The sequence below is a fragment of the Larimichthys crocea genome, chromosome XII (assembly GCF_000972845.2).
Source record: "Larimichthys crocea isolate SSNF chromosome XII, L_crocea_2.0, whole genome shotgun sequence".
Lineage (NCBI taxonomy): Eukaryota > Metazoa > Chordata > Actinopteri > Sciaenidae > Larimichthys > Larimichthys crocea.
In genome coordinates, this window is record NC_040022.1 from 2,505,796 (window position 1) to 2,516,958 (window position 11,163).

General features: G+C 40.4%; 2 protein-coding genes across 4 annotated transcripts; both read right to left on the bottom strand.

Moving 5' to 3' along the window:
- Nucleotides 1–644: 644 nt before the first annotated feature.
- shmt1 (serine hydroxymethyltransferase 1 (soluble)) lies at nt 645–5,882 on the bottom strand. 3 transcript variants are annotated; one of them, XM_010747216.3, is made up of 12 exons: nt 5,755–5,882; nt 4,269–4,395; nt 3,967–4,112; nt 3,765–3,880; nt 3,521–3,681; nt 2,658–2,739; nt 2,284–2,496; nt 2,077–2,190; nt 1,844–1,966; nt 1,550–1,666; nt 1,330–1,440; nt 645–1,238 (listed from the first exon to the last, which is right to left on the bottom strand). In XM_010747216.3, exons 2-12 carry the CDS (start codon nt 4,359–4,361, stop codon nt 1,066–1,068), a joined length of 1,449 nt encoding a protein of 482 aa, XP_010745518.3. In that variant the 5' UTR covers nt 4,362–4,395; nt 5,755–5,882; the 3' UTR covers nt 645–1,065. The 3 variants fall into 3 exon arrangements, with proteins under 3 accessions (XP_010745518.3, XP_019120612.2, XP_027141686.1); XM_019265067.2 differs by having other exon boundaries at nt 5,751–5,863; XM_027285885.1 differs by lacking the exon at nt 5,755–5,882 and adding an exon at nt 4,591–4,609.
- Nucleotides 5,883–7,178: 1,296 nt separating this feature from the next.
- pdap1b (pdgfa associated protein 1b) lies at nt 7,179–10,925 on the bottom strand. The gene is made up of 6 exons (XM_019265070.2): nt 10,778–10,925; nt 10,397–10,488; nt 9,776–9,877; nt 9,560–9,681; nt 8,958–9,109; nt 7,179–8,175 (listed from the first exon to the last, which is right to left on the bottom strand). The coding sequence occupies exons 1-6, from the start codon at nt 10,788–10,790 to the stop codon at nt 8,114–8,116; spliced, it is 543 nt and encodes a 180-aa protein (XP_019120615.1). The 5' UTR covers nt 10,791–10,925; the 3' UTR covers nt 7,179–8,113.
- Between the last annotated feature and the right edge of the window lie 238 nt (nt 10,926–11,163).

The following is an 11,163-nucleotide window of genomic DNA, read 5'->3' on the forward strand; positions in this document are numbered from 1 at the left end:
GAAACGTTTCTCATTATACTGTTATATATTTTAATATTTTAAATGTATTTGTATTAATTCATTCATTATAATTATTTTTTAGATTTTTAAATAATTTATTTGATTATGTCTGTTCATTTTATAGCAGGAATAAACTGATGCGATAATTTGTTACATAGAAAAATAAATGTGTGCACTTGCTTTTATAATGTTGAGGTTTTTGTTTTATTTTATGCTCTTGAATTAATGTTTTTTTATTTTGATAAGATGGAATTCAGTTGTCACAGCAGCTCGTATACACAAGGTTGATGAATATTATTAATAAATAAGAAATCTATAGAAGAAAGTTATGAAGTCATGCTGGTGTTAAAGAGTCTGACAGCAGCATAATGTTGTTCTGTCAGTCGGTCCACCACGTTGGTCCAGACTAAAATACATTGACAGTACTGGATGGATTGTCGTGGTCCCTGGAGGATGAATCCTAATGATTCATGTTTAATAAACTGCCGTAAAATTTGGTACAAACACTTCCCTTCAGGATTAATTGTAATAGCTTTAGTGATCTCTTAACTTTTCTATAGCAACAGATCAAATTTAATTTGTCCACAAATATCTGCAAAACTTACTCTGTGACAGTCATGTTGAAAGATCATACACATCCATACTTGTAGTTTCATTCATTTTGGTTGCTTTAATGTAACAATTATGTTATCAAATTGTTTTTATTAAACCGTACATGTAGACAGTATATGACAGAGAATGCTCATGTATGAAACAAACAGTCACACTTTGTGCAGTACAGTAACTTTGGATTGCTAATTTAATACAAAAGATTTTCTGACAAGTTTAAAGCTTAACTGTGATCGTGAGGCCATAATCGGACTAAAACAGGCATCGTGGCGATTAGCTGCAGGGTGATCTGGCCTGAGACCAGATCTACAGTGGAAAAACAGCAAGGCCACTGCAGCAACACTGAATAACGGAGGACGGTGAAGTCTGCAAATCTACTGTTGTGAAGTCATGAGGAAGTATATATTTGAATCAACAAATATACATTGGCTTAAACAGTGTTTGTTACAATCATCTCTACAGCTCAGGCAGGCCCGGCATGGGGAACCGGCTGGCGAAAGCCTCGACCTCCGTTTTGATTTCTGCTACTCGCTGCTGGAACTTCTCTCCCTGAGCCAGAGCCTGAACGAACTCCCTCAGAGGAGCCTTTGGATCTAGGCTCGACTGAATCTCCAGGGTCAGCACGATACCTGCGGGAGAAAGAGGAGAAAGCAGAGTGGTTTCAGAAAATATATTGGTAATTTTTACTTTGTTTGTCACTTTTATTTATTTAAGGATTACCTCTGTGAATGAACTCGGCCACCTTCTTGAAGTCATCCTCCACCAAACCTCTGGAGGTCAGAGCTGGAGAGCCAAACCTCAGACCGCTAGGACGCAGAGCACTCTTATCCCCTACAACAAAAACACATAGAGACACATTGAAAAAAAGGATTGTCCACAGTCAAAAGACGACTGTGAGGGGCTACACCTGTATGCTGACAAACATGCATGGATCACATACCTGGACAGGTGTTCTTATTACAGGCGATGGCACAGGCTTCCAGAACCTTCTCAGCTCGTCCTCCATCAGTTCCTTTGCTGCGCAGGTCCAACAGGATCAGATGGTTGTCAGAGCCGCCTACACGGGAAGACAAAGAGGAGAATAGATGGAGCTCTTAACTGCTATCACGGCCCTTTTTAAATCACCACAATACTATGATGATGCCGTTATAAATAACGGCTCTCTGGTATGTCATCATGTGGTTATAAATATTAATAGTTTCATGTGTTAACCATTCTCCGTGGTGGCACCTACCAGTAACGATCTTGTAGCCTTGGTCGATGAGACCACTGGACAGAGCTTTGCAGTTAGCAAGAACCTGCGTCTGGTAGGCCTTGAACTCAGGCGTCATGGCTTGTTTTAGAGCAACAGCAACACCTGCCAGAGAAAGACAAGTCCTAACTGAGATAGATGTCGACATGACCGAATGACAGCAGAGGTGAAGCTGAGTCAAAGTCAAAATGGAGGGAAACGATGACGAGGCGGACCTGCGATAGCGTGGTTGTGCGGTCCTCCCTGCAGACCTGGAAACACGGCCTGGTTGATCAACGACTCCAAGTTATACAGAGTCTCCTTCCCCTTGACATCCACGCTGCGCACGCCTGCAGGAGGGAAACAGAAAGTCAGAGTGACGGGAGGTGGTACCAACAAAACAAATATAATATAAAGTGTCGATGACAAAACAACATTCCTACCTTTCCTGTAGAAGATGAGTCCAGCACGGCAGCCGCGCAGTGTCTTGTGTGTTGTCGTGGAAACGATGTCAGAGTACTCAAAGGGTGAAGGCACGACTCCAGCAGCCACCAGTCCACTGATGTGAGCCATGTCTGACATCAGGTACGCTCCGTTCTCATTTGCGATTTGCTTCATGCGGGCGTAGTCGATGTTGCGGGAATAACAGCTCGTTCCTGAGGAAGAAGAAGAAAAAATGTTTTTCAGCTTCTTTGGATACAAACTCCGCCATAATTTAATGATTTGTTGCATGTACTGTGTGTGTGTGTGTGTGTGTGTGTGTGTGTATGTGTGTGTGTGTGTGTGTGTGTGTGTGTGTGTGTGTGTGTTAAAGGACCTGCAATGATGAGTTTGGGGTGGAACAGCCGAGCGTTTTCTTGCAGTCTGTCATAGTCGATGTAGCCAGTTTCTGGATGCACCTAAAAACAGGACAACATGTCAACAGCTACATCTGATATACAGAACATACAAAGGATGGTGCTCCGTCAGTTTCATATTTTGTACAGGGTCTAGTGTAGCATCACAGAGACGTGGCTGAATGAACTCACCCTTAACTCTGGACAGCTTTCAACTTGAGAACAAAGACTTCTTATCCAGCTCGTCTATATGAGCTGCTGTAACGAGTGAATTTCCCCAGAGTGGGATCAATAAAGTCTTTCTTATCTTATCTCATCTTATGTGGGATCCAATTATAACTCTAATAAAAAGCATGAGCAGTAATTAAATTCATTTCCCCAAGGTGTTATCAAACTTTTTATCACTACAATTACATTAATATAAAACCATATAAAGAGCCAAATATATAAAGTGCTGTCTGGATTACATTTTATTTTAACATTACAAACAAACCATACAAAAAAAATTCACCTCGTTCAACCCCGATTGTTTTTATGAATTAAGGAAATAGCTCCAGCTGCCTCTAAACCTCAAAAATCAGTACACGTACACTAATACACTTCATTAGGCACACCTATAAGATCTAACGTGATCCAATACAACACAAATTCTACTTTTATGAAGCTTATAAACTGTCAAAAAGGTAATAACTCTACTTTCTGTTTATTCCTGAGGTAACATATTGTGCTGTTGTTGTTCTGGAGTGAATTATATTGCGTCTAATGTCATGGCAATAGCATACGGTTATCATCCACATCTGTGCCTGTCTGAGTGTGTGGACAAATACGTGTGATTGTTGGATACCTTATACGGCATGGACTCAAAAAAGATGGACGTGGCAGAGATTTTCTTCTTCTCCGTCATGAAGCCGTGAGTCAGGTGACCTCCATCAGGAAGGTCCAGCCCCATGATCCTGCCGTGAGGCTCCACGACGGCCGTGTAGACAGCAAAGTTAGCCGGAGAACCTTCACAGAGAGACAAAAGTAATAAAGTCAGACAGAGGAACGAGAACACGATGAAGAGTTTTAGATGTTAGATTGTTTGATACCTGAGTACGGCTGCACGTTGACGCCCCATTTCTCAGAGTCCAGACCGTAAGCCTCCAGCGCCCTCTTCTGACAGAGTCTCTCCAGCTCATCAACATGCTCTGTACCACCGTAGTACCTGAACACATCGATCATGAAGATCATTACTGATTTAATGAATAGTCAGGATAAAGCAGAATGTAATCAAACATTGGTATCTCGTACCTCTGACCGGGATATCCCTCAGAGTACTTGTTGTTCATACAGGAACCCAGAGCCTCCAGGACCGCTCTGCTGGCAAAGTTCTCCGACGCGATGAGCTCCAGACCATAAATCTGCCTGTGCTTCTCTTTTTTGATGATGTTAAACACCTGAACACAAATAAACACTAATAAATACTGGAATTCTCAGGAGATAACACCAATCTCATGCAAAATATAAACAAAAATAACTATCACTGAATCATCACCGCAGTCTCTACAAACACGGGTGTAGATGAGACGTTCTGTTTGTAAAATCCAACAAACCTCAGAGTCGCTGACGGACAGAGGATCCAGCATCATCTTGTTGTGCGAGTCCCATGTTTCTTTGCTCACGCTTTGGCCGTTTGTTAAAGACATGATCGTCGTTCCTCTGCTCACACAAAGTGGAAATCTGAAGAGGAAGATGATACTTTAGAAAGTGAAGGGACCGGAGTGTTAGGAAGGTCCAAGGCTCTTCTGGCTAAAAGTTAAAAGATTAAACATCAATTAAACCCAAAGTACGCTAGTCAAGCAAAGATCTGCTGTCAATTTAAGAAACATTTTGATTTAAGTATGGCTTCGACATCTCTTGGACCTCTTTTCTAACCTGGTATGACGAAGGAATTAGTCACATCCATGCAGGTACAGTAAGTGAGTGAAGGTAAAACGAATGGTTCAAACACTCTGCAGTCGTGGAGACTAATTAGCTCTGGTTCTTGAACTGGTTCTGTTCAGGATACATTCAACAATAAATAATGTTGTTATAACGAATAAGCCTTTCTTCAGCTCCCAGAACACCGTCTCCACATTTAAGAGTCGGGCTGTCTCAGGTGAGTCCTGATCCATCACTTAGTTGTGCTGCTATAGGTCTAGACTGCCGGAGGACTTCTTCACACTCGTGTCCCATCATGCCCTCGTTGTCTTTAACTCAACTGTTCGTGGCAGATATCTGCCCAGGTTCTGCTCCAGGTTTCTGCCTGTTAAACAAAGTGTTTGCTCATGGTGGAGCACTGTATGATTTGGAGTTAAAAGAACAAAAACAGAATTTCACCATCTGAAATGAAAAACTTTTCTAACCAGAAGAGGACCTTGGACTTTTCATCTTTTCATCTCAAAGATAACTCGATAAGGATCACACAGAAATAAAAACATAAAACAATATCAAAGTGAGACAAACAGGTGTATTATCACAGCTCTAATCCTCAGACAGAGGTTGACTCTTCATGCACAGTTCACAGCAGTGTTGTAACTCGGATTATGGCGTGATATGGTCTCCTCGGTTAAACTTTGAACCGACTGAAGATGAACAAACTGTCATAACACACACACACACACACACACAGGGCTGTTAGGTAACTCTGATAACACATTCACAAATCCACACAAATACATAAAGTTTGCAGGTTGTTGCCAAATCTTTATCTGAGGCTGCTTTGTCCTGTTTGCAGAGTTAATAAAGAAAAGAGTGACCGAGCTGAGCCGAGCCGAGCTGAGCACATGACATTTATTAGACTGATGCAGACAGTTAGCATCAGTCATAAAACTTTAGAGAGCAGCTGAAGTTAAAACATGCACATGTAAAAAAGTGAAAACAGCCAGCATGCTACTTCTAACAGCGAAGAAACTAGCTGGCTAGCGTCAACATAAGAGACAAATAACACATTTAAACATTAGTTTAAACTTCCGCAACAACACAAACATTAACTCCCTTTTCTGTTCACACTTCTCTGTAGCCGTTAAACATGAATAACTTGTCGTTTAACTCACTCACAGTCGAGGGGAGACTCCCGCCGCCGCCTGTCACTTCAGACTGAAACGTGCCCACCGAGCTCCAACAGCCTCTGCGTGTTATGAACAAAGATGCTACCGCGCAGGATAACGCCCCCCTCTCCAATCAGCGCCAATGATATGAGGCGTGATTTCCTCGCCCCCGATCCCAGATCTCGTTTGGAAGTGTTGTATGAACGTCGATGAAAACAGACTGTGTTGTGTTTTTAAAAGTTATTTAAGTTTTAGTTAAGTTGCTATAGATTTTTTAGTGAAACCAAATCGAGTATATCGATGTTGCTAAATCTCGCGAGAGTGTCTGAGTTAATTTTTTTCCCGATAAACACGTTATTTTAGTGTCAGGATCTTCACGTGGACAAAAAAATGATCCCGATATTTATTTAAGTACTAGTTAAGTTGTTATTAATCATATTTGGAGAAACCAAATCAACGATTCATCACCGACAGAGAGAGATATGTTGCCAAATCTCGCGAGAGTGTGTTACCAAGACAGAGATAAGTCTCAAACAAAGTGAATTTTCTCCTGATTTGTGTGACTGAAAAATGTCGTTTCAGTGTCAGATGTTGAGAAGATGTTTGTTGAAAATGAGTCCAGTGTTTACTTCAGTGACTCAGTGTGTGTGTGTGACGGTGACACAGATACAGGAGGCGACTCCTCAGTGAGGCGTCTCCTTTTATAAACTGTCTCTGGTGCAAAGTCCGCCAAACTTTGAACCAATCAACTCACGTCTTCTTCTTCTTCGTGGTTTTATTAACCAGTATGTTTGGTACACATTAGCGCCACCGCCTGCTCAGAGTGTGTATTAACACCTATTTATACTTTAATTGATTTAGACCTGTGGTTAAGACAAACAATATTTATCTTCAGTAAAATATTAGTAGCACCATTTATCTATCAAACATCTATCAAAATAAAGTGAACTGATTAAGTCAGATGAAACAGTTTGCAGCTGAAATGTCACAATCAGGTCACATGATTTGGTGTAACACTGGTATGTGTAACTTCTGAAAATAGAATAGCTTTTAACATATGTAGTATAAGTTCGTCAGTAAACTGTAGGATTGTCATTAAAATGACTTATTATTTATTGTTACCTATTACTCATCTGGGCAGCTGTCGCCCAGGCGGTAGAGCAGGACGTCCACTAATCAGCAGGTGAGGTGAGGTGAGGTGAGGTGGGGTGGGATGAAGTGTCCTTGGACTTGAGGCTGTGATTAGCTGTGATAAGCAGTTGGCACCAGCTAATGTATGTGTGAACATATATGAATTGTTAATCGCTTGGAAAGGCGCAGTACATTTACCACTGTGTCCGACACTTGTATGCTTCAATATACTGATATTTATTGATTTATAGTAGATGATATAATAATCATTTCAAGCAAGAACAATCTGTGGAGGTTTTGTTAAATGTGAAATAAAATATTTAATCGAGTACTCAGGGGTCAGAACATCAACATCATTTATTTAGACTTATTTCGTAATCTCTCTGTTTTATTCTTCATAAAACTCAATTCTTCACAGCTAGATCTGATGTAATACATATTGCACATTTAAATAATATTCATGTGGTTAATGTGAACATGTGATTGTTTCAATGTTGAACCATCAAAGCTGTGAACTTTTCCATGCTGCATGAGGAGGAGTGTGGGCATCGGTCACACCTTCTGTTTTCCATGAACCTTATACATCTCTAAAATATATATCATCTTATAGCTGCTTCTGGTCACTCTTTGCTGATTTCGGTTACACTCTGTATACATTGCACACACCCCTAAAACCTCCTCTGCACCACCACAATCTACTTCTACTCTTCCAAAATAAACATCTGCTATATTGACCCATGTCATTTTCATATCAGTGGACTCTTGCACCTGAGGCGGGTAAAACCTGCTTTCTCATTGGGAAATAAAGCAAATGGAAAAAAAATGCACTTTTTTTTTTACTGGTGTCATCATATTAATCTGAAATAGAGTCTGTTATATACAATGTATGATCCTAAAAGAAAAAATAAAATAAAATAAAATAGTGGCAAAGCTCAGTTAGCAGTCGGAATTATACAATGATAAGTATACCATTATTAATACCATGTACAAGATCGCAGGTTAGACGAGCTTCATTCCGAGCGTACATGAAGACCGTAGCTTTGCTTCCCGGTGGGATCGACGAGGTCATTACTTCATGCCAAAATATGCACAACCCCTCTCCACTGGTGTCTCCTCGACCAATGAGATGGTCATATGTTACAGTAATATCAACATTATAGCTTCTCCTTTAAAAATAGTCAAATATATATTGTGCCAGTCCATGAACATGTGAAAGTGCCTCTGATAAATACTGTGCATCATTTCAGTGACAGAGAGTTTACTCCTTTGGCCGCCGCTGCTGCTGCCGCTGCGTCTTTTGCTGTGAGCAGAAAATAGAAGAGACGCAATGAGTTAGACGTGTGGATACAGAGGCTGTTTGAGCTCTGCATGTAAAAGAGCTGATTGTCCTCCCCTAGTTACTGTTGCTATGCCTGTCAAGGCACACATACATATTAAAATGATGAGTTATATTTAATACTAGTCTTTACTTTACTAAACCATGACTGGACAATCACTGTTCAGTGGAGGGGTTTAGCAAATGGTCAATGGTTAAAACTCTTGGACTGGCAGGATGAATCCACCACTGTGTTGTCCTTCAGCAAAGCCCTAACTGTTCCAGTGGAGCTGCTCAGTGGTCACAGGTCAGACTGTGATTGTACTTTGAGCACAACACTCTCTTTTTAAAAAGGAGAAAAAAGTTTTAGTTTAGTCCTTTTTAGTCCTCAGGCGACTGACTTTTGTAGCAGATACAGATTGAAGTTGTAGACAAAACTGTCCAGATTCCAGTCATTATAAATAATAAAATAATAAATCAATCAAATGTATTTGATATCACCTGACTCCTCGTGCTGCTGCTCTGAGGCTCAGACAAGAGAATAATAAACTCCCTCACACCTCTTCAGATAAGGAGAGTCAACAGTCCAGTTCCTTCATTTCCATATCAGCTGAAGGTGATAAATTATGTTGCCTTTCCCAGCTTAGGGCACTCAAAATATACCAACCGTTCAACACAAAAAGAACTATATAATAATAACAACAACAACAACAACAACAACAACAATAATAATAATAATAATGATCTTATTAGTCGTTTTGTTTTACCTTTTTTCTCTTCTTCTTTCTTTTTGGCCGCCTCTTCTCTCTGTTTCCTGATGATGGCGAGGCGAGCGAGGTCAGCTTTGGCCTGGTCTGTCTTCCCTGCCAAGTGCATCTTCATGTAACGCTCCTTCGCTTTCTGCTTCTCGATCTCCTCTCTGTGCCCGAGTGACATGAGAAAAATCACCATCAAACATGTTTGACTGAAAATTATAGAAACTTAATGTCACAGAGAATTTATAAAGGTGAAATCCATCAGCCTTAATCTCCTAACTGTTACACACGTGGCTTTCCTTAAGGTATGGCACTGTGCTGTCATTCTGTTGCATGGTACCATCGAGACACTTTCAAAATAGTGTTAACATTGTTTCTTCTGCATTTTTATCTTACAGTGCACAAAATCTGCTGGTAATACACTTTTTTTTTAACACATAGTTTGACATTTCTAGCTGACTGTACACAAGATAGCAGAGCTGACAATTAGTGCTTCATAATACTCCAAATATCTTTTTCACTTTTGTTAAATTGTTTTTAAAAAATATATAAAAACAACATTTTAAAAAAAAAGTTACTATTTATCACTGACACGGTGCTACTGACTCACACACCTCTCTCTCCTCGATAACTGCCTGGGTTCATCCACCTCGATCTGCGTCACCTTCTTTGACTTCTGGGCCACTCTGTTGGGGTTCTCGATTTCTATCAAGCCCTCCACGCCTGCTCTCCTCCTCTTCAAACAACAATCGCAATAACTTCAGCTTCACAGGTGCGCGTAAGAAATATTGTATTATACTGTATATAACAGTGTCATGTGTGCGTCATACCAGAGAGTTCTCATCATCGCTGTCCTCTGATCCTGATGCAGGTAGCTTCTCCTCTGCCATGTCATTCGGAGCTGCACCCGCCTCCGCCGCCTCCTGCTCTTGCTGCATCACATGAATGACACGCAGGAGAGCATTATTAAACAAATGCATCAGGTCAAACACATAAACATAAACACCACAGAAGCTGCAGCAGTTATTATTTACATCATGCTTTTGTAATATTATTTATATGATGGTCACTACTCTTGCAATGATATTATTATTTGTATCATGGTCACTTTCTTTGCAATATTTCTCACACTATGGTCACTTTACATTACAATACTCTTTTTATACATCATGCCACTTTTATCCTCAGTACTTGTTTGAAGTTTGAAGGTTGATTGTTTTTCGTGTTTATTGTAGGTTATAGATATTTCTCTATGTTTGTTGTTGTTTTTTTCTTTTTTCTAATTCTGTAGTGTATGCTTCACTTTCCTCTGCTGCTGTAACAAGTACATTTCCCTGTGGTGGGATGAATAAAGTAAATCTAATCTAATCTCAGATGCTCCAGAGGTGCATGTTGGGAATTGTAGTCCCCAGCATATAGCTTGTAGTCCTCAGGATGTACCCTCCACCAACCTTTTTCCTCTCTTTCTCCGCCTTCATCTGGGCATCTATCTCCTCTGGGCTGGTATACGTCCGCACTCGGCCCTTGTGGCCGCCTTTCTTACCTGAAACGATTATGCAAAAAAAATAATAATTACATCACACACAGATCTACGCACACACTCGCACGGCAGGTGAGAAGAGCAGCGAGCAGACAGGTGTCAAACGAGGCTAAAGAGGTGTGTACGCACTGACAGCGTCCTGTTTAATGTTTTAAAGCTGTGAGTTAAGTTTGGTGTCAACACAGACGACTCGGCTGGATCGCTGCCTGTTGTCGGGTGGCTAACAAACACGCTAACACACAGTACACAAACAGACTTTAACACGCAGCAGCAGGTTCAGCGTCTCTCTTACCTCCTCGGGGCATTTTAACAAGCGAAACCTTTATTAAAAACTCACTGACAGAGAAATACTGACACGAAAAACAAAGTGTTGGAGCAGCAACACGAACAGCTGACAGCTGAGTAACACAATACTCTGTGAGCTGCCCGAGTATCTGCCTTTTTTTAAAAAAAACAATTTTTAACATTTTTAAACCAGCCAGCAAACAGAACTACTGCTATAAATTAAACAACACACATTAGTTATTTAACTAAATATATGTGAGTTATTAAATACGAGAACCTAAATTGTGTTGTTTATATTCAGGCGCTTTTTCCAGCGTGCTAAAGTGATGCAACATGAACCAACTGACAGATTATAAAATTTACTTTAATTTAATGTCGACATATAAACTTTAT

Coding starts and splice junctions, on each gene's coding strand:
- shmt1 (XM_010747216.3), bottom strand. CDS start 4,361: ATGTCTTTAACAAACGGCCAAAGCGTGAGCAAAGAAACATGGGACTCG. Junction 4,113..4,268: donor TGTCCGTCAGCGACTCTGAG/GTTTGTTGGATT, acceptor ATTTGTGTTCAG/GTGTTTAACATCATCAAAAA. Junction 2,497..2,657: donor CCCCAAACTCATCATTGCAG/GTCCTTTAACAC, acceptor CTTCTTCCTCAG/GAACGAGCTGTTATTCCCGC.
- pdap1b (XM_019265070.2), bottom strand. Junction 9,682..9,775: donor GCGATGATGAGAACTCTCTG/GTATGACGCACA, acceptor TGTTGTTTGAAG/AGGAGGAGAGCAGGCGTGGA. Junction 9,110..9,559: donor CAGTTATCGAGGAGAGAGAG/GTGTGTGAGTCA, acceptor ACTCGGGCACAG/AGAGGAGATCGAGAAGCAGA.